Here is a 24,092-nt window from a genome sequence, read left to right as displayed (position 1 = left end):
TTTTGAAATCCGAAGGCATATGCACATCTCTGGTGCATTAATTGATTTATCATTGGTGCATTTTGTAGCATACTCATAATATGTATATGCTACTTTAATTCAGCCACTTAAATGTATTTGTAAATATCAATCATTGTATACTTAATTGTTATCGTCTCTTGGAATCTTCTTCTGTTCTAAGATATTTCCAGTGAAACAGTTGAGTTTGCCTTGTTGTCACGATGAAGAAAATATACATAACCAAAAACTGAAAAGCGTCTACTTGAGACTGTTTAAATTAATGGTCTAATGTATTTATGGTGAGAAATTTGAGTTGACTTTATTTTTCCGACCAAGAAAATATAGACATATCTACATCTCAGAAAATTACTTTAGTCAAGAAAGGTCTACTTACGACTATTAAAACTTTCCTCCGATCTAAGATAATTCCAGTGGCACACTTTAGTTTGCCTTGTTGTCATAATGAAGAAAATTTACATAAGTCTTAGGACTAAGAACAAGAGTTTAGTGTCAGTTAAATTTTGATTGTTAAACGTAAATATTTTAATTAAAATAGAGTTTAAATGAAATAAACATATTGTCGTGCTGTCCTAATACAATGTTTGCACAAAACAGTTAATTACATTTAACAGGTTCTTTTAATTTCCTACTAGCTGTTTCCCGCGGCTTCGCACGCTTTGCCCGTATGTGACCACTTCTGGTTCAAGTGAATTATATTTCCAATGCCGATGTAGGGGTTGTCTTGTTGCCACTATGAAGAAAAACTGTCAAAAGTGTATGTTTGACAAAAACAAAGTCATCGTGACAACAAGGCAAACTCAATAGTGTGCCACTGGAAATGTATTAGATCAGAAGAAGGTTTCAAGAGACGTAGGTAGACCATTCTTGACAAAAGTAGTTTTCTGTGATGTGGATATGTCTATATTTTCTTGGTCGAGAAAATAAAGTCAACTCAAATTTCTCACCATAAATACATTAGACCATTAATTTAAATAGTCTCAAGTAGACGCTTTCCGGTGTTTCGATAAGTAGGCTTCCCACATTTGGTTGATCGTGTAAATAAAGCAAACTCAACTGTAGCATTGTAAATACATTAAACTAGGAGTGAATTGAAACGCCCGTAAATATACTTTCAGTCCTAAATAGGTAAATATATTTGATTCGTCGGGAAAACGAAGCAAACTCATATATGGAGCTGGAAATATATTATACCGGAAGTTGATCACAATAGCTGTAAATATGCGATGTTTTAACCAAAGTTGTTTTTAAGACCTAAAAATATATTTTCTTGATGAGGGCAACAAGGCAAAGGTAGTTGTGTTATCGGAAACATAATCAACTTGAACCAACAATACATCTATCTATACACGCCAAACTTGATGTAAGAGTTCGTTTTTCAACCTCTGATCGTCTAACCACGAAAACTGAAATAATATGAACCTGATCGAATGCCTAGTTACGTTTGGAAAATATCATAAAGGACCATCATATTACAGCATAAGTGCTTTGACAAAGTGGCTACGGATTCTAATTTAAGAGAACCGAATCGAAACGGCGGGTAACAGCTAGTAAATCCGAAAGTACCTTTGTTTGTTTCTTTTGCTTTCACGCTTTACCATTCTACCGATTCTACTGAAATTTTACAAGGACATTCTTGGAGGTCCTGCCATGAATATAGGCCTATTCTTATTTCGGGAATCTCTCTGGTCTATGCCCGACTGGTCTCTACAGGTGCGAAAAATCCCATCTTTGTCTCTAGATTTATATTGCAGCAAACAAAAGTTAACAAATTAAAATATCCCATTTTTTTCTTCTCTAATTGTTACCTCTAATCTAATAGGCTTTGGGAAATCCTATGCCGCCTCAACGTACTATTCTTGACGGAGGAGTCTTGTAAGGATCTTGGATAACTTCTCGCTGAGGGTCCATCAGGCTTCCTTGGATGAAACACCTTGTCCAGGTAACATATATGTTACCAGTCTGCAGAGAGTTATTTTGTTTTAAATCAATTTCTTAATTGAGCTCAAAAATTCAAGCAATGCTTTACAAATCTCTATATTGTTTGACTGGAGAATTTGAGCTGTTTTGAAAATTCATCCCATACTTCTTCTTAATTAATTTTAATCCTTGGCTTCTAGCATGGTCATATGCAGGGCACGTAAAAAAAGATATGTTCCAATGTCTCACTATGACCTAAAGTAAATCTCAGACATAATGGAGTGAAAGTACTGACCAATAGTATACAGGTTTTTATTTATATTGGCGTGACCAAATCTTAATCTTAGAATGTTGATTATTTTATCTACTTATTTCAACATTTTTGAACCATGTATATTTTGGCATTTTTTCAACAACCTCTTTATGCCATCGTACTTTATTTACTTTTGGAGAAGTATAATAATTGTTTCTGGTACGCTTTGAAATCATCTACGGATATATGTAATTGGTTAATTTTAGTGATATCTTTGATTGCCTCTTTTGCTAATTTATAAACTTTTTCATTACCTGAAATAGCTATATGACTTGGAATCCATTGACGGGCAATATTTTTCTTCGATTCTATTATTTTGAATATTATTGAAAAGATTATCTTTTGTTTCGATAAACCTTTGAAGCTGTTTCCTATAGCGCTTACTGCTGCCTGCGAGTCTATTAATATAACAAAATTATTAAAGTCTAAATTATGTATATATTCAATACATTTTAAAATGTATATTAGTTAAGCTGTATAACTAGACGAATACAGGTTTAAAGAGTATTGACCTGATATATCGAGCAGCGGAATATAAAAGGCAGACCCCTACCATCTTTTGTTTTTGGCCTATATGTGAAAAAACACAGATATGTTGTGTTAAGTTTCTGTCTTATTGCCTCCAAAATAACTTTTTCGATTTGAAGATGGTTATTAATTGTCTACTCATCGTTATCTGCCATTACTGCCAACCATAAAATAGGTTCTTTAAAATCCCATTGATTTTTAGGTTCTTCGTTAATAGAGAAATTAGGGTTCATCTGAGAAATGTCTTTAAATGATTGTAAAAATAAATGTATCTTTTCTTTCCCAACACTGCATATCCATATTTGTCCAGTTTAAGTACATCAAACCGAAGTAAGCAAGATGTTTACATTGAGTAATAATCTTATAGATTAATCTTTCAGTACACATATTTCTTCTTAGATTTAAGTCCTAAGGCCTTAATGCCTTTAAAGGCATTATTGCTGCTTCTGCATGCAAAGCTTTAATGGGGGTAGATCTGAATATCTCAAGTGCAATTCTTAATGCTTGATTTTGAATATTGTCTAGTTTGTTCAATTCAACTTTGGCAATGTGTCCTAAAGCATCCGTAATCTAACCTACTTCTGATAAGACTTCTGTAAATCTGTAGTAAACATTCTAGATGCGCTCCACTTGTTCTGCAAGTAATTGATTTCAATATATTTAAATCCTTTAGATATTGTTGCAATATTGTATTAATATGAGTCTTGAAGTAAGCTTGTTATATATAAAATGCCCAGAATGTTCATTGTATCAACTACAGGTAATCGGTGTAGGTCAGGATCATCAACTCTTTTTCTGGATAATATAATTATACCACTTTTCCGGGCATTGAATTCCTGTGCAACAGTTCAGAATATGTAACTAGATTGCGCATGGCTTGCTGCATTTGCGTGTGTACTACATCATAATGTTTATTTGCACAATATAGCAGAATATCATCACCATACTATAAAGATTTAACATGTGTCTGTACAAACGAATTTATATCTGATATGTATAAAGAGAATAACAAAGGACTAAGAACACATCCTTGAGGTAAACCACTGTTACTAACTCTATTGCAGGTAAACCTAGAATCAATGAAGCTTAAGTGCCTGTTGATAAGCCAGTCATGGCAATAAACCAAGAATTTAGGTGGAATTATTAAATTAGACACTCTTTTAATAGTGCTGGTATAAAAACATTATCATAGGCACATGAAATGTCCAATACTGTAGCAAAAGTAGTTTCTTTGTACGACAGGGCTATTAAAGCGTCTTTTATGAAGGTAATAAGATAATCACTGCAACCTTTCATTTTTCTAAATCCATATTGAGTGCTAGGAATTAGATCAAGTTTTCTATAAGCCATTCTAATCTGTTTTTTATCATTGAGTTAAAAATCTTAGCAAAGGAAGAAATCAATGAAATTGGTCTGGATGATTCCTCCAGATTTTTATCTTTAGAAGGTTTAAGTAGGGCAATGATCCTGATGTGTTTCCAAGTTGTAGGAATGTCAGTATATCCATTCCAGACATCATTGAAAATTTCTAGGAGCATGTTAAGAGCATTTATTGGCACACACTTAATCATTTTATAAGAAATTCCATCTAGGCCTGGTGACGTGTTCGTTTTTTGACTCTTAATAGTTAGTTGTAACTCTTTTAAGTAAACTTTCTTTCTGAAGGGTCATTTGTGGATCTATATAATTTCATTTTGATGCATTGCATCTCATTAACATGGGGTACATAATCTGGAATTATGTGTTTCATGAAACCCTCACACAATTCCTCGCTGTTATTTATAACAGCGTCATTATGAGTAATACTATTGTTATCTTCTTGCTTTCTTCACTATTTTTTAACTAAACGTCCTTAATCGTTTTTCCCCAACATATTGGCATATCTTTTCTCAAGTCAATTTCTTGGCCAACTAGATTTCTTTTCTAGCCTTTAGTTGACCTATTTGACATGCACGGTAGTTAACAAATCCTCTAAAATGTAATCAACAGTTCTGTGTAAACATTATTTTATGACAGCACAACCATATGTATAACTAATTTTACCAATATTTTCAATTTTTTTACATTTATAGTCTGACACCTTAGCTTACAGTAAGTGTAATAGAGACATTTCTTATTTATAACTTTTGTGCAACCGTTGTTTAGCACAGAGTAAGAAAATATATAGATAAGGAAATTGAGTTTTAACAGTACATTTTAACAAATATAATATGGTCAGTACCGTAATACATGTATAAAAGACAAATGTACTGTCTAACTTTAACTATAAATTTAAAGACTGGAAACAAAGCAAAATCAACTATAGAAAAAATCATTGAGTGTATCTGTACTTGGATTCACACATTATTTCGAAAGCCGTTTGACTTACAGTGAAGTGGTGTTAGCACCAATGTATGCCTATTGCAGAATAAGATACAGTGGGAATTTAGGAGTTTTTTCTCCCTTTACACAAAGTGGGATACAAGCGCAGAAGTAGATACTTTTTAGCTATAATGGGGTTTCCAGTCCAGAGTATCTACAATGTACATAAATTGTAACTGTAATAATGTAATTATAACTGTGAAATGTACCTATAAACCTGGCCCAAAGATTATGTCGAAAATAAATCACTCTTTTTAAGAGTAAAAGTAATGTCATTGATTTGATCGTTCACCGAAGTTCTAAGATTCATTATCTGCACATGCAAATCTACATAACTAAAATCATTTAGAAAGTACCTCAGCCAAAAAGGAATTTTTCATTTATAACTTAATTTAAGTTTAGTAAATTTCAATAATGTTATAATCGTACATAAGCTAATTTTCAAATCTAGACAACCAGATGGTCTAAATAAAAGATACATGTATGCCTCCTTTATCATTTTATTTCTTTATCGAAACTTATAAATATTCTTCATAACAGCTGATGACAAATTTTATGTTTATAATATCCATTCTCTTATTATTATTACTGTTGTTTATGTTAACATTGAACACTGAATTTTTTATTTCAAAAATATCATACGACTCCATCATAGTCTTTAATTTTCGATAACAATGTATATATCAATACCAACTGTATTTACATAGGAGTGAAATATCCCTACATTCTATTTAAAGAGATACAAACTAAAAAAAGCCCGTTGGTCCACGGGACCCCAGGGTTATACACAAAGGTTAAAGGTGCAAAATCTGAAATCAGAATTACTCCCTGTTTCGGTCAACCTCTGATCCTATTAACCATGAACACTGAAAATAGGCACTTGATTCATGATATATGAATAATTCCGATAACAAAATATAGGACCCTATCGTATTAAATCATATGTGCATTTACTAATAAAACTATGAACTTGAACTTTGGAGTTCGTCCACGGTGGTCTAAAATAGTTAAAGTGTTACTGAAGTCGTGGGAGCTATTCAATCAAATACACGGAATGTAGCATAAAAATACGGGTGGAGCCGTAGTTGTAGTTATATGCTAGTATAGTGATAAAAATAACAGACAAAATTGTTGTGCTGAAGTGTTCAGATGAAAACTTTATCACATCGTGCAGATGTCACCAACTACAATGGACCAACCAACACAAACGGTTTCTCTCCACATAATGGATGAGCATTCCGTCTGTCCAATAAACGCTTGTATAGTTTGTCATTTAGTGCCGAAAAAAGCTGCTCGTATAGCCACATCAATTTCGGCTGAGTAGAATCGACGGTTTTCTATCCGTATAGTATTGCTCTTTCAGTACGGGAATGGCCGCAAGCAGTTCAAGAGAGCCGCGGAGCCGTTCTTGCCAGCGACCACAGAATTAGATAGACTAAGCGTTGCACACATCCATACATTATGAGATGTGAGGCCGGGTCTGGTCCATCATCGTGGATAGGCATAATATGCCCAACAGCTCAGATAACATCGGAATAGCACTGCGCGTATTTAAAATTCAACATTTAGTTGATCCATTACTTCCTCTTATTGTCTAACAATATTGATATTAAGTAATCCATGATCTATTATTAGCATTGATTCTTTGAGTTAGTCATCTTATTACTCTTTTTTTTTTCTAGTATTAATTTTAACCACAATCCAAACATTTTCTCGGATTACATGCTGTTTATGCAAATCAGGCTTACGTGCAGGTTCCTGCCGATGTAGGGCGCTTTTTTGTTTTATATTCTAATATTTTGTGTATATTAATAACAAATGCGTACTTAGCAGGTATATTCCAAACTACATGAGTTTCTGCTAGACGTGCGCTAAGACAGCTAAGAGTACGAATACACTGACTGCGATGCTAAACTATCAAATAGACGTTAACATATGGAATAGTCATTTTATTATTTTAAAATTTTATATGTGTATGTTTAGCTTTTTTACTTCTTTAAAGTAACTTTTTAGTTGCCAATTTATTTAATTTCTTGTACGAGTTTGCCCAATAGACTGCCCCTGAAAAATATGATCTGTGGTCGTTTACTATTTATCCCTTTTTTACCATTTTGATTTCCACCAAAACTAGCCCGGCTGACGGGACGTCGATTCTTATCTTTGGGAAAATAATTCCTCGATCTAGTCTATCTTCGCTGTCAATAAAAACGAGTTTGTGTGCTTATAGGCGTATGATGCAAATTATTGGCTCAGCTCTTCAACAAAAACTATTTGGGAAACTTACATTTTCAACGTTTGAATAGGAAAAAACACATATTGTAAAAAAATAATTTGTTTTAGATTTTGTCAACCACGATACATGATGTCACGCTCAATAATAATAAACATGTTAGTTGAACATTTCTCATTAGTTATATGCCTATATGGAAATAACGTGTTTGGTTTATTATAAAATAGTTTACATCCTCTATGCAGAAAAGAGCCAATCAAATCGATGAGAGTATTTTCAAGTCAGGTGATAAGTGCACCTAAAATGCTGCCGTTTGGGAATTTTTGTAAATAAAATGGTGAGAATTATGTTGTCTGAGTGATGTATACTAATCATTGTACATAAAAAATTACAAATATATTCATAGAATGCCATTATTAAGTAAAATGGCTCCTCAAATACGTTACTGAGATTTATGCATAATGGTAAGGCATTCTTTCTTCTTCTAAATAATTAGGTATTTCAGTCCAGGAACCGCTCAGTTGCACATAACCTAAATGAGATTTTAATGTTTATAATGTAGGGTATCATTCAAATAATTTCAAAAGATTACATGGAACATTATTTTTTCAACTTATTTAAACCAGGATGTTGTTGGATATTTGTTGCTAATATTTATATTACTAGATTTTAAAACCTGAATGCCTTGAAAGATCTGAGACATGACATTTCTGACTGGAACTTAAATTAATTTATATAAAAGAAACTAACTCTCAAATACGTTTAACAAACAAAAAGTAAAAGATTTGTTTGTATTTCTTATAAACTAAATATACATTTGAAACACAGCCTCAAATATTTATCTGCTAACTGAACATTTTCTTTAGCCTATCATTTGTAGCCTATTCTTCAATACCTTCACAGCAACTCTATACTAAGTGGTATTGAGTTATATAAACATTTAGGATATGCTAAAACATATCTTGTTCAACATTTTAAACTAGTGTATAATAACTAGTATTATACATGTAGTTAACACCTTCACAACATTTATACTTAGTGATAGCAAATTTTCGTAAACCTCTCAGTGTCTTTTTAAAATTGTAATATCAAAGAACAAGTACGGTTACTCACACAGATATCATAGCCTAGTTGGTTACTGATACATGTATATACATTTTCTGTGATTTTTCTTGTCTATAAATTTTTAATAATCTTTATTAGCCTATTCACGAAGTCTTAATAGTTAATTAATTTGTTTTATTTTGTAAAAACTACGCATAAATAATTTTATTATTTCTGAAAAGTAGGCTAATGGAGATTATATCCTTGGGAACAGAAGTTACTTGTGTGACTTTGGTTGATAAATTGGGTCTTTACGATTATATTTTATATATGAAACTTGGTGTATTTTGCCAGGCTTTAATAAACCAAGAAATGGCTCCGGGGCAAAACATGGCAGTCAAGCTCCAGCTTGTCAGCATTCTCAATCCCTTCTATATCTACATGACCTAGAAGTCATGCAATATTAACACAATTGTCCCTTGCCAATATTTTCAATGTATTAAAGCATTCCAGCAGAACAAGCCTAAACAATACACTGTATTTTGCCGCCACGCCTAGCAACTAACACTGCCAGTGCATATACACTATACCTTCCAATTGCAGTGCACTCTTGTGACATCTCTTTCAGTTTGTTTTCTTTGCTTGTTTCCAAAAACAAAGCAGATGATTTCAGTTCTGTTCTCTACAATATTATTTGTAATAAGGGCCATTCCACACCAAGTCATCCAGGGGTCGACACCCACCCGTCACAGATTTTAATGAAATTTTGTACACATAATGTAGGCATTTAGATAGGATAAAATCCAAAATTTCAGTTGGTTCTGACAAATGGTTCCAGACATATGAATTTTTAAATTTATTAGCTAATTCAGTTCCCGAGACTCATTTTGCCGCCAAGTGAGCGTACACGTATTCTCGTATTTCTATGTGGAATGGACAATTTTTAAGCTACAGGCTTCAAATTTTACTCATATGTTCAAAACTTAATGCAGAATCATAATATACTATTAAAATGAGATTTGTTATCTACTATCACCATAAAAATAATTCCGAAACACAAATAATTTGATTTTTCTGAAATCGGAACATCAAGTTACAAAAAGTGTTGTAGCAAAAATCTCTCTCCACCTACCCCTATAAAAGTATATATCACGGGAAAGAGGATAAAATTATCTTTCAAATGGTATAATAATATGAGTGGGGTTTTGTGTATTACCATTTTTATTACACGTCAAAGTAAAAAATAAAATTTTACTCTATTAAAACACAAAATATAGCCAAATATTAAAAATACCTATGAAAAATTGTTTTGAAAGAGGCCATTTTACATAAAATTAAATATGTTAAATCAAATGTTGTTGCAGAATAAGTCACAGTTAAGTTTTAAAACAATTAAGTCACTTATAATGAGTACACAACTTATATTCAGTACTTACTTGATAATATTTCAACAGGTATGTACATTTTCATGTTAAAAAAAAATAAAAATCATTTATACTGAATTGATTATGTTTGTCCATCAAAACTACATTTTTCTTTCTCACACACACACATTGCACTCTAATTACAAACTGAAAATATTCCACGCTTTGTCTATTTCTTTCCGAGATACAGAATCAATTTTGTACGAACGGCCAAGAGAGGTTGTTTCAGGTGAATTAACAATGCATAACAGATGAGCTGCTGGAACAGGGCACTGATCTTCTTTTTGGGGCCAAAAAAAAGTTTCACTAGGTCCATGAGGGTGCATAAATTTTACATCATAATCTCCTTCAACTTCATTGAAACACTGGATCATTCCTATCCACCAATTATTTTCATAGACACATGCTACAAAAGAATGAATATTAGGCTCTAGAGTTGGCAAAGTGTTCTTGAATATGTTTTGTTTTAAACAGACATCAGTGTCTGAGCTTAGTCGCTTCGCTGTAATTACTTCACTAGTTGCTGGCTGAAAGAAGTGAAAACTTCTTGTTCCCTTAATAGTTTCACAACATTCAAAACGGGTTTCAAGAGACTTTCTTTTGTTTTCAATATCGTTCTCTTTCAAAAAGAAAAAACTAATTTTCGAGAACTGATTTGCACAAAATGAGTACATTTCTTCAGCATTTATGATTTGGTCTGAATCTCTGGCACTTTGTAAGTTTTTCTTTGTTACAGTCCTCTTAACTGTTCCTCCGATCCCATCACAAACCGTTTTTCCGTGACTTGTTGCATGGAATGACCAACTTGCTTCTAGCCCAAAATCTTCTTTATGGTAACACAAATTTACCATTGACTTGTAATTTTTATATTGGGCACTGCAACCATCTGTTAGGTATTCAATTTTGGTTACGTTAGGAAAGTTGGACTTAATGTACTCAACGGTTTTTTCTTGAACGGAATAGACGAATGGTACATCATGTTTCAAATCATCGGAAATAAAACACAAAGAGGATTCTTTTGTTGTTTCACCCTCGCTTCTTGAGTAAACAACCACAGGATGAATTGAACAACTTAAATGACTCCAATGATAGGATTGCACTTCATTTTGTAGGACAAAATTGTAATTTTCAGCGAAGTCCATTAGGACTAAGGCTACATCATATTGTAAATTCTCCTTCCTTTCCCTCATATAGGTGTTTTGTGATTTAGTTATGAAAGAATGTGGAATGAGTGATTCAATTTTATCAATTACAAAGCCAATAAACTCTTGGCGTGGAAGAAGCATTGTCTGCAGCTTCATGTGACCATCACTTATCCACTGTGAGAATTTGATTTCTTCCTCATCATCAAAATCTTCTAAAATATCCTCCAAGTATTGTCTTAATGGCTCGTTTGTTTTTGGACATTCATCACAACGTTTCAGCATACAATTTCTGGACTGTCTGTTGCAGACTAATTTTTCCATCATAATATGTATGGCTTCTTTATCATGCTGATTTATGGCATTAGCCAAAAGCTCGACATTTTGATGGTATAGGCATACACAAACGCAATGCGTGCCTGGAAAACCAGCCAGTACACACCATTTTGGCCTCAGAGAGCAAAATTTTGAAAATCCTATTTTTAAATTTGGATGTTTTTTTTTGAATGCAATAAACAGTTCTTCTAAATTACATAAAAGTAGTCTTTTTTGCATGTAGGTATTTTTTTGTACACTAACTCTGTCTTTCGCTCCTGGAAACATATAAGAAAATTCATCATCTTCATAGAACTGTTTTACTGCTTCAATTGTCTCTTCAGGTAGTTTTCTACCTTCTTTTGTTTCTGGCATCGCCAAAATGCCCTTTTCATTACAAACAGCCCTAGCTTTTCGTACTAAGTATTCTGAAACATTCAGTTTTTCAGCTACTTTTCTGCGGGACCATGACTTAGGAGCAATTGTTAGTAATTGTATTTTTTCCCTTCTGGTTATATTGGTCCTCAGCTTTTGCTTAATAGCATCCATTAAATAATCAAGATCTTCAGATTTTTTCTTTTCCTCATCATGAAATTTTTCTTCACCATCACTCGAAGACTCATTTAAAGAATCATCATTTACTTGTAGGACAAAAGATAGTTTCTTCTTGACTTGTAATTTTGCCTGCTTTAACTTTTTCCTGGCATATTTTTTTTTTTTAATGAGTAGATAAGGACTGGAGTTTCAGAGGTGTCACATCTAAACCTAACAGAGACTCATTTAGAACTTCTTTTTCCACTACTCTTTTGGCAGTCGTAAGATCTTTGCCAATATCTTCATCACTCTCATGAAATGCAGTTTCATCATTATTTAAACCTTTGTTTTCTACATTCAATAACTTTCTACAATTACTGCACAAAAGCTTTCCTGGGACTAAAATTATGTCTTTATGTTCTCTAACATCTTTCGCCTTTTCTAAGGTAATTACTCTTAAATCTTTTTTCTTTGTCAAAGGTACAGCATGTTTTTGAAAAGGGTCACAACATGATTTTTGGCTTTTTTCAAAATATTTAAAAAAATAACAAAAATGATGAGAACAAATTGTGTCATTTTCACGATACTGATTATTTGTCCGCCAACTCAATGTTTCTACTTCTTCACTTGAAAGCTTTTGAAAAATTAAATGTACACTTTTATCTTTTGTCAGAGTAAAGTTTTCACAAGAAGAGTCTGAAGTTTACCTACTGTACAAATTAAATTTGGTCTCACTTGATTTGGTCCAGCAATTTCTTCCATGATAAAAATAAACACTTCACAATTAATTACATATTTATAATAAATAAATTAATTCATTCATTTAAAATAGACAATTCACAAAAATATGTAGTACACAGCACCAATGTTAACTGAACCACAGATCCTCACATACTGACAATAGCTTGCAGTGTGACTTACTGAGTCATGTTGAGACTTGTGTGTTTCATGTCTCCACAAGAGTAAGTTTCTTTCATGTTGAGACTTGAATGAATGTTTCATGTCTCCACAAGAGTAATTTCAAACACTGGTTTGAACTGGTCTAGATGTCACCCATTGTGGTTTGTGTTTATAAAATATTAGTAATTAGCATATAATGTAATATTGATGTTTGACCTTTAATAGTTAATAAAGTGTTGTTTTTTTTTATTCAGAATGTTAAACTTTTAAATGTTGTATAAAATATTATTTTAATGCTTGTAAAGTTATAATTAGCCATGTTTTAGGTAAAAGTATTGTAGGCCAATTTAGTTAGGCCAATAATTATTTGTGTAAAATAATACTTTAATTCATTGACTTACTAAATCTTTTAAAGAAACTTAATTTTCTTTTTTATTTATACACACTTAAAAACTTAGAACACAATATTTTATTTCACCTTCATATATTTTCAGATATTTTCAAACAAATATAATACATTTTTACACCTTACAATTTATTTTTTCTTCGTCACATAAATATTTTGTATACAATCACATTTTAGTGTCTTTTTTGACTTTGATATATGATAAAAATGTTAATACTCAAAACCCCACTCATATTATTATACCATTTGAAAGATAATTTTATCCTCTTTCCAGTGATATATACTTTTATAGGGGTAGGTGGAGAGAGATTTTTGCTACAACACTTTTTGTAACTTAATGTTCCGATTTCAGAAAAATCAAATTATTTGTGTTTATGAATTATTTTTATGGTGATAGAAGATAATAAATCCCATTTTAATAGTATTATATGATTCTGCATTAAGTTTTGAACATATGAGTAAAATTTGAAGCCTCTAGCTTCATAATTGTCCATTCTACATGGAAAGACGAGAATACGTGTACACTCACTTGGCGGCAAAATGGGCCTTGGAAACTGAATTAGCATAAAACTTCAAATGGCCGTATCTCTGAAACCCTTTGTTAGAATAAGCTACAATTTTGGATTTCTTCTTATTTATATGTATATATTATCTATGTAAACTTTTATTGAAATCAGAGAACCTAGGGTGTCAATTCTACTTTTGGCTGGATGATTTGGCGTGGAATGGCCCATAATTAATAATCTTGAACTCCTGTAAATTATGAGTCGCAGTGTGAATATTTTCATTTGTATTTAATCACAGTTGGCACTACTGAGTGTAACCCAAGTGTGTTGTAGGGTGCCAATATTTCCCAGCTGGAGAGAGACATTGGTGCGGACCAGTTTCCACCCAATGAACACTATTTTGGACTTGTAAATGTGAGTATTTACAAAAGAATTGACCGTAGAATGTAACTCTTGAATGTGTTTATAGGTCATTATGATGTAAGGTGAATCAATGGATGCAGCTATAAAAAAAGAAATATTTTCAGTCAGCTCATACTTGGAAATTGTTAATAAACATCTGAAAATATGAAGTAACATTGCTCGATAGTGTATGTGATTTGGTGACATATTGCCTATAACAAAGTAAAGATTTTTCATGTCAGTTTATTGAAATGATCTGCACAATATCGCTAAGGCAGCGTCCTAGCTGGATGGCAAGAGCAATCATCGCGAGAGTTACCATGTTCTGATTATAGATTTTTCCATTTTTCTCCTCTTCAATGCATGATGTAGATATAAACAAGATTGAGATTGTTATATCCCAACATAATATGTTGATATTATTGACAACAACAAATTATACATTTATTGGCTGAACATTAATGAATCATATGACCCGAGGGGTTGGTAAAATGTTAAATATTATTATTTTATGTATTTCCGTATGTTCACACCACATAACAAACTAATCCATCGACTTGAAATTTTGCATGGATCTTCACTCCATATAGACAACACTGAGTTTGATATTGGTGAGAGTCACTCCATGGAGTTTGGCTGAGCATTAGTGAACATTTTCACATTGGTCTTATGCGTAACCGTGATGGTTACCCCTAATGAACAACGAGAATATTTAAGGAATTTTTAAACAATTTGAGTAAGCTTCAGTCACGTTAAATTTTAATCTTTAGTGTGTGAAATAACTATTGTAGGATGACTAAGAGGAACTAGTATGTTCCAGTTAGTCAGCTTATAACTCAATGATACTCAATGATACTCAATGATACTCATTTATTACCGGTAAAGATTACATACATTGTCACATTGAAAAACACAATATTGTACATTTCAGTTTTAAAAGCAATGTAATCCTCCAGTTCGTCCAGATCTTTAAAAGAAGTGATATATTAAATAAATATATCAATTAAAACAAATCAATTAATTATTTAAAACTAATTACAATACAGATAAAAGAATTTCCCAAAATCAACAACAATTATCTAATTTATAACTAATCCCAAAAAACTCATCCACTTCATAAAGTGGGTGTTCCAAAAGGAAAAATCCAATTTGTCTTTTGAAAGTACTAAATGGCAGTGATCTTAACCCATTTGGCAGTGTGTTCCATAATTTTGGTCCAAGAGATAATGTTGCTAATGAATATTGTTTGGAAATCAGTTTTTTGGTTACAATATTGTTTGCACCCCTTGTGTTATATTGGTGAATGTTTTTATATGTTAGCTTGTTTGACGTAGCCATATAAAGCAAAAGTTTATACACAATTAAACAAGGGACTGTCATAATATGAAGTTCTTGAAATTTTTGTTTACATGAATCCTTATAGCCAATACCAGAAATATAACGTACTGCTTTTTTTTGTATTAATAAAATTTTATTAATGTTCTTCTTAAATGTATTTCCCCATATTTCAATACCATAAACTAACTGAGAGTAAAAAAATGCATAATATACCATTTTAAGAGCTTTTTCGTTGCAAAATTCAGACAGTTTTCTCATCATAAATATTGCTTTAGATAACTTTAAACAAAGAGTAGTTATATGGTCATTCCAATTTAAATTTTTGTCGATAATCAATCCGAGAAATTTTGTAGAATCAAACTTTGGTATTACTAAATTGTCAACTGCTATTTGAATTTCAAAGGAAGATTTTTTATTTGAAGTAAAATTGAGAGCTGTTGATTTATTTGCATTTACTGTTAAAAAGTTTTCATTAAAGTATTGCACTATATTATTAATTTGTATATTTGCTATGATTTCTAAATCCTCCAAATTTTTGTGTTTATATAGTATAGATGTGTCATCTGCATATAAAATTGTCTGGTTAGGATTACTTACATTTCCAATGTCATTAATATATATTAAAAATAGCAATGGACCAAGAACGGAACCCTGAGGCACACCCCACTTAATGTCTGATCTTTTAGATGTGACTTCACCCTGATCATTTTTTATGGTGACAAACTGTTTCCGACAGACCAAGTAAGATTTCAGTAAATCATGAGGTGTCCCTCTTATTCCGTAGTTTTCTAATTTATCAAGCAAAATATTTATATTTACACAGTCAAAAGCTTTTTGCAAATCCAGAAACACACCACAAATAAAATCACCATTTATCATTCCTTCCATTATTTCATTAAGAAATTTGATTATGGCTGACAAAGTGGATTTCCCCCTCATGAATCCATGCTGATTTACAAAAAGTATGCTCTTAGCTTCTAAAAAATCAATTAACCTATTACAAATAGCTTTCTCAAAAACTTTAGAAATAACAGGCAGAAGTGCAACTGGTCTATAGTTAATAATTTCTGAGCAGTTTCCCTTGTTTTTAAAAATAGGCACAATTTTAGAAATTTTTAAACTGTCTGGGAAAATTCCTGTTTCAAAACTTGTATTAATTACAGATGATAAAGGTCCTGCTATAACATCTGAAATATTCTTTAATAAATCAGTACTTATGCAGTCCCAACCAACTGCAAAACTATTCTTCAAGTTCTTTATTATTTTAATAATCTCTTTTTCAGAGGTTGGGTGAAGAAACATGCTGCTTTCAATTCTTTTACCCTTAAAAGAGTAATTCAGATTATTAAAATTAATGGCCAATTGTTCAGGGATGCCCTTAAAATATTCATTAAACTGATTGGCAATAACATTAGGATCAGTTATCAAATTAGCATTGCTTCTTAGTGAGATGTTAGGTCTATTTTTTGTATTTCTTCCTAAATCTCTGTTTATGATTTTCCATGTATCAGCATTTATGTTTTTTGAATTCAAAATTTTATTTGTCATATATTCTTGTTTTGTTTTTCTTAGCAGACTTTCATATTTTTGCTTTTGCATTTTTAAAAGATTCTTAATTCCAAATTTATTACGATTTTGAACCCAGAGTGATTCAAGGAAAATTAAAACATTTTTTGTCTCCGTAATTTCTTTAGTTATCCATGGAGTTTTATCTTTAATCTGTTTCTTAATATTTTTATTTTTTATTGGGCAACAAATATCAATATTATAATTTAATATTTCAACAAAATTAGAATATTGCTTATTGACATCACAACTTGATGTCAATATATCCCAGTTTTCTTTTTGAAGAAAATAATTTAGTATGCGTACATTTTCTGCATTGAAAGACCTTGCTTTTGTTGGTATTCGCTTTAAGAAATATTCTGTTGCATCGTTAATAGGAATATTAAGTGTGATACCAAAGTGATCTGATAATCCTGTAATTATGACTTTTGAAGTTACTTTTTTTAAGCCCAACTTTTTATTGATTACTATATTATCCAAAACTGACTGTGTATTCTGAGTTACTCTGGTTGGTTGGTTTATCAGATATCTAAAATTGAATTCATTAAGAAAAGTCATTAGTTTAAATTTATTGTTAGAGTGCACTAAAATATCAATATTAAAATCTCCCATCAGAATACAGTTAGAACTAGAATCAAGTGAGTCAACTATTTTGGTTAATTTACATATAAAACTATCAATATCAGAATTGGGCGGCCTGTAGATACAAATAATTATGTAATTCTCATTGTTTATTTTAGTTTTAATTCCTGTAGCTTCCAGTAATCCTTCACATGAAGTTATATCAAGTTTTTCAAATGAAACAGAACGTTTTGTGAAAATTGCAGCTCCACCACCTTTAATTGAGGTTCTAGAGAAAGAATTAGCCAATGTATACATCCCATTATTAAATTTGATGCATTCAAGAATGTTATCGCTCGTCCAATGTTCAGTTACCAGTAAAATATCAGGATTTAGCTGGTCAATTAAAATTTCAAAATGGTTCAATTTTGGTTGTAAGCTCCTTGCATTCTGATGGAAAATCTTAAAGTCTGTTATACATTTGTCTCTGCCTGTAATACTTGCAAGTTTTTTGTCTGATCTAATTCAAAATTTACTCTATTATTATAGGTTACATTAAAACTATTTAAAGTGTCACTTGAACAAGATACTGAATGCTCCCCAGTAGAAAGAAAATCACTGAAAAGATTTTTCTTCTTAATTGCACTGTGAGGAGTAGACCATCCTGAAAAGTTAGTGGCCACCGATTCATTGTTGAGGCGCTTGGTGTCCGTAGACTTTGTTGTGTTCAACACTTCACAGGAGTCACCATCGACAAATGATGTAGATGTCTCTAATATTATATTTGGGTTTGACACATCAGGATTTTCTTGATTCTGCAGCAGCGCAGAGATGGTATGTCGTAGATGTTGAACAAACTCGGCATGTGTTAGACCATTCCTTAACACTCTTCTGGCCTTTTCGTCATACGTTACAATAGTTACAGAGGTTCCCGTGACACGCTGAAAATCAACTATTTGAGCACAAAAATGTTCTGGATTGATACCATCTCGCACACATCCCATGGGCGAACAAATCAGCTGACTGAAATTTCTTTTCTTGAAGTCCTCTTTGAGTTGTTGAAATGCATAATCATATATTTCACCATTAGGTTTTTGAAAATAATTATCTTTAGTGATTAGACTATATACAGCCACTCCGGTTTCAGTTACCTGGCAAGCCAAATGATCACTGAAATAATCCTTACTAATATCTGGTTTACCGAAGTGCCTCTTGAAAACTTTAGCTACACCAGCGCTCATATTTCTGTCATTTCTGAAGTCTCCCGAAACACAATGCGCAAAGGCAACACTTTTGTCTGTACAGTTATCCTTTATTAGTCTGTTCATGTCTGCCTCAATGATGTTGATCTGTTTTAGTTCTTCATGTGGTTTTTCTGGTAAGCCAAACTCTCGAACCAAACTCTCTGGTGATCTATCCTCTGATTGCCACATTCTAATAGCCTTTATTATTAAAGCAGCCAGTTTATATTTCCCACTTTTATTCAAATGGAGGCCATGTTTAGTATAGTGAAGTCTTCTAAGACAGTTTAGGTTCAGTACATAGACATTTTTCATTCTAGCTGTAAGTTCAATTATATAGTTATTTGCTAATCTTAGCAATTTATTTATGGGATCGTTCCATATTTTATCATGTCTTATAGGTACAGTACTGATAAAAACAGGCCTAAACTTACTAATTATTTGTAGTTGTTTATCAAGGTCTTTGTAAATATAATCAAAACTTCCATTCAGGCTGTCATTGGTTCCACCAAGAATTATTAGAGGATTTTTACTTTCTAAGGCACTGGACTCAATAACCTGTGCTAGAGTAGTGTTTGCTCTTACATAGCCAAAAGCGTGAATTTTCCCATTGCTTAGTTTTTCTATTTTGCTACTTAAGTAACTACCTTGGCTGTCGCTGCACAGAGTAACGTTTACTTGTGGACAGTCCACTACAAATCTTTCTTTTTTTTCTATGGCGGTTTTGTAACATTTCTTTATTTTATCTGTGTTGATAATTTTTATGTCTGGATGTGGGTTTTTAACATGTACTGAAGATTTTAAGGACGGTAATGGAATTTCCCTCCTTATTAATTTGGAATCTGGTGGGCAGTCTAAAGCTTCATACATGTTTGAAGTAGAAATTATAGACTCAAAAACTCTTTGGCTATGATTTTTTTTTATTTTTTTGTTAATTTTTATCTTCGGACTTATCCACATATTTCCTGTATTTTTTGGATCAGAAGTAGAGGTTTTCTGTGTATTGATTGGCAACTCTGAACAGTTGTTTTCAACAGGGTGCAATATTAGAGCATTGATAGTGGCTCGTGACAGTTTAGTGTACTGGTGGTTATGCATTAAATATGCAAGCAGAGCCCTTTTAAGGATGACATCCTTTTCCTTAATTTCTAATTGATCAAAGTAGTTTTCAACTAAACTCGCTCCGCTATGTAGTCCTTTTATGAACCAATCAACCATCAGCAATAAGTACACACCACAATCAATGTTATTTTTTTGCTGTGGGCAGTCAAGAATTTTGAACTTTGTACTTTCAGAGGGGCTCAGATACTTTGATATCCTGTCAAAGAGCAGTTTTGCAGAGTCGATATTATACTGATTAACAGAATCCAGGTAGTAAAATGTTTTGTTAGATTTAACATACAATAATAAACTCCAATGAGAGCCTGCAACTTGCATAACTGGTGCAGCATCACTGACAGGCAGAACTATGTAAGCCTTTTCATCCAGACTGAGAGGTTTAGTGATAAAATCTAAATCTTCATATTTACAGTATTTGATAGCTTGACAGACAGCCGGTTTCACTAGGCAAACATCATTGTTGACTAGTTTTTTCAAATATAATATTTCAAAATACATATCAATGCTATCATCCAGAATCCAATCGTTGCTTAAAATGGGAAGTGAAATACTAAAATTCTTCTCTGTCTGAGTTGAGATATGTGTATGTTGTAAGTTGGTGTTGGGTAGATCATTTTGTTTCATGCTAACAGGAGTGTTATTTAAATGAAGTTGATTTTTTCCCTCATCTACCTCAGAGGCTAATTCACCAGAAAAAATTGGGGTGCTGGCAAAACTAACTACATTTTCATTTTGTGAATTCAAACATTTTTGTGAAAAATTAAAGTCTTCAATTTTTACAGACAGCTTTTTATCAAGAATGTACTGCGACAATTCTTTTTGTGATCTAAATATCTTCCCTTTAGGGGAAATAATATTTACATCAATTTTTCCTTTGTTTACTCCTGTTTTCCTCATTACTTCCTCTCTTTTCCATCCCTTAGGAACATTACACTTTTTGACAATACAGTTCATGTTATGAAATATATTTTATATTTTACTCTATATAATTTTCAATTGTTGCCTATGTATATTTATATGAAAATTAAAGTAATAAACAAATACACAAATAGAATGCTTTGAAAATATTTAAAATTTGTTTACAGATAAAATATGAAAAAGTTTTAAAAACAACACACAAACAGATAGACACTGAACAAGAAAGTTTGTTTTAAAAAATACACACAAACATATAGACCCTGTAGTATTGTCTTTGAAGGTCAATGCTGATCACTGATTTTATCTACAGTCAATGTATAGCCCAACTTGACAAATGAGACAGTGTCAATGATGTTTAATTAATAGCTTGTCAATGTCCATATATACTAGCATAGCCCAGCACCGGGACTGTTAGATAATCATAACATACCGAGGGTCAACATGTGATGTGGTAACTCATGTAATGAGGTTCTGTGTTTGATTAGTTTTTAATATGTGGAGTTAAAATTTTACATGAAACTTAGTCGTCATTGACAAGTATGATAAGTATGATGTAGGATTTGGCTGAGAGTCATTGAAGTCTATTAATCAGTAGACTAACAAAGTTTCTATGCTGTCTGTCTGGAAGAAGTGATCTGGTGTACTCCTACCTAGCAATTAAAAGGGGCATTCTTTCGGAACAATTCTTTGCACATTCGGGAAGAACATACAAGAGCATATGTAGGATGTAGAGCTTATAGTTAGGGTATATTACCTATAGTTATGTCGGTCTATAGAATATGTTTAATTAATAGTTATGTCAACATGTAGATGCTATAGTTATTAATGTAATTAATCTTAATGCAAGAATTTGGATTGTTTTCTCTTGACAACAATTTTGTGTCCAGTTTGGCAACACCTGCTACAGCAACTCAGTTCTGCAAGCTTTGTACTTCTGCAAGCCATTTCGGGACAAGGTGCTGGAGTACAAGGCACGGAACAAGCGTACCAAGGAAACTCTACTGTCATGTCTTGCAGACCTCTTCCACAGCATCGCCACGCAGAAGAAAAAAGTTGGATCTATTGCTCCCAAGAAATTCATTGCCCGGTTACGGAAAGAAAAAGGTGGGTCTATCTAATTTAGTCCGTTTGTGACCGTGCCATAACTCATTTCCAACCACATAGACAGTGCATATTTCGGAGGACTATAAGTTTTCTTACCTTTATCAAACATCCTTGGGAAAAAGAGGGTACTTTGGTATTTTCCAGAGGAATGACTCTGTTCCTATCTACTATTTGTCATTAGGTGTACTAAATATAGAAAAGGTTAAAGTTGACATTTCAGAGCTTATATCTGGCTTGAATTTAGGTACTATCTCGAAGAATGTTTTTCTTTTTCGCAAGAAGTGCGAGATGCAACCGAAGCCACGGGCATTACCAATCAGCCCTTTCCCGAATTTGTGGACGTGATCTGAGGTTGGGAAAATACTGATCGGAAATGCCTCTGGTCTTCAGTGCAGGCTTTGGTGTCACCCTGCACATCTAGCAGAAAGCTCTTGTAAAGGTTTACTTTGTCTTTGGTATTTCTAGTAACATATTTATGGTAACCAAATCTAAACCTACTTATAATAATGACAATTAGTAGATAGGGACAGAGTGGACTCTGGATAATACCAAAGGACCAAAAAGAGATCATATTTAATTTTTATCTTTTTTTTTGTTGTCACGAGTGCACATCTATTCCATATCTCATTATTATTTTTCATTGTGTGGTAGTGTTGTGATTAGAAAATATACTAATAATTAGTAGTTTATAAAACTTCAGTTTAGTTACATTTTACAATGAAATTTTAATTTATTTGAAATAAATAGTTCTTTTTTTATTTTATTAGTAAATACGCTAATTTTAAGTAAAATGCCCTGTTTCACATTTTTTTGCTTTTACCTTTTATAATTTAGCTATAGTAAAAATTATCTTTGAACTTAAAAGAAAAAGAATTTTTTTACTTGTCTTGGCGTTATAGGAAAGTTAATGGATTTATTAATGGTGTGCGAAGGGTTAAATCATACTGTACATACATGTAAGAATATACAAACTAAAGTAGCTGCAGGTGGTAGGATACAAAAATCTATTGACTGAATTTCCTGTAATCGTTATTTCTTGTTGCAATGTTGCAGAGGAGTTTGACAACTACATGCAGCAGGACGCTCACGAGTTTTTAAACTTTCTCATCAACCACATTAATGAGATTATTCTGGGTACGTATTCAACTAATTTTTTAAACTCTAGGATATGTGGTTTGTGCCATATACATGTATATTTCAAAGAAGGTTTGTATTAAACTAAGTTATGTTTATAAATTTCAAACTTTATTGTAATCTCGTGGTAGTAACTTCAGTTGAGCACAAATAATTGGTTTGTTTACTGTTTGGAAATAGAATCTGATTATGAAATGTAAATAACTATGTCCTATGCTGTCTGGTAACTTTTTGTGTAATCAGGGATACACTTTTAGAACTTTTTCTGTATTGGAGCTTATATTTTAGGATTAATACTAACTTATGATACATAGTGGTATTTGTTGTTGACAGCGGAACGACCCCAGAACAACAAGAACAAGGTGGGAGAAGGAGAGGGGAGTCAGGAACCGACATGGGTACACGAGATCTTCCAAGGAATTCTGACGAGTGAGACGCGCTGTCTCAACTGTGAAACTGTTAGTAGTGTATTTTTAAAAATAAAATTCTATTATGCTATGTGAAGGGTATTGGGTGATCCATTAATACAAAGGTAGGCTGAAAAGTAGTGCACACATGCTTGTAGAACGCTAACGAAAAGAAGTAGCAAGATCACTTTAAAAGTAAAGTAAAGTACAATTGTTAAGCTTCACAATCATTCATTTATTTTTCAACATAGTCATCATTAAGATTGACACATTTCTCCCTACGTTTAACAAGCTTTTTTTGTTCCGCCATTGAAAATTTCCTCAGATTTTTCTCGAATCCAGGACGCAATAGTGCTTTCACCACATTGTCTGAAGTGTAATGAGTACCCTTGAGATCTCTCTTGAGTAGAGGGAAAATTAAAAATTGCAGGGGCTAGATCGAGGGAATATGGAGGGTGTGGAATTGGTTCAAACTTCAGCTTTCTCATTGCCTCTTCAGCTGCATGCGTTGTCGTGTTGCGAAATTATTTATTTGAGTTAGGAAAGATAAATGTCTCAACAATGTTTGACAGTTTTTTTGGCACTATATCAATCTATGGCATTTTTGCTCACCATTAATTAGTAAAAAACGAGGTAATAGTAAACTACACTGTAGAAAAAA

General features: G+C 32.4%; 1 protein-coding gene across 2 annotated transcripts; it reads left to right on the top strand.

The window, feature by feature from the left end:
* The first annotated feature begins 7,625 nt into the window (after positions 1–7,625).
* On the top strand, positions 7,626–23,542 carry LOC124357916 (ubiquitin carboxyl-terminal hydrolase 12-like). 2 transcript variants are annotated; one of them, XM_046810033.1, is made up of 5 exons: positions 7,626–7,707; positions 13,975–14,055; positions 21,674–21,890; positions 22,944–23,024; positions 23,358–23,542. In XM_046810033.1, exons 1-5 carry the CDS (start codon positions 7,705–7,707, stop codon positions 23,525–23,527), a joined length of 552 nt encoding a protein of 183 aa, XP_046665989.1. In that variant the 5' UTR covers positions 7,626–7,704; the 3' UTR covers positions 23,528–23,542. The 2 variants fall into 2 exon arrangements, with proteins under 2 accessions (XP_046665989.1, XP_046665988.1); XM_046810032.1 differs by having other exon boundaries at positions 7,656–7,834.
* The last annotated feature ends 550 nt before the right edge of the window (positions 23,543–24,092 follow it).

This window comes from Homalodisca vitripennis, chromosome 3 (assembly GCF_021130785.1).
Source record: "Homalodisca vitripennis isolate AUS2020 chromosome 3, UT_GWSS_2.1, whole genome shotgun sequence".
NCBI classification, from domain to species: domain Eukaryota; kingdom Metazoa; phylum Arthropoda; class Insecta; order Hemiptera; family Cicadellidae; genus Homalodisca; species Homalodisca vitripennis.
Note: the sequence above shows the minus strand (reverse complement) of the source record. Positions and strands in the feature narration are given on the sequence as shown.

Coding starts and splice junctions, on each gene's coding strand:
- LOC124357916 (XM_046810033.1), top strand. Junction 14,056..21,673: donor ACTATTTTGGACTTGTAAAT/GTGAGTATTTAC, acceptor TTTTGTGTCCAG/TTTGGCAACACCTGCTACAG. Junction 23,025..23,357: donor CATTAATGAGATTATTCTGG/GTACGTATTCAA, acceptor TGTTGTTGACAG/CGGAACGACCCCAGAACAAC.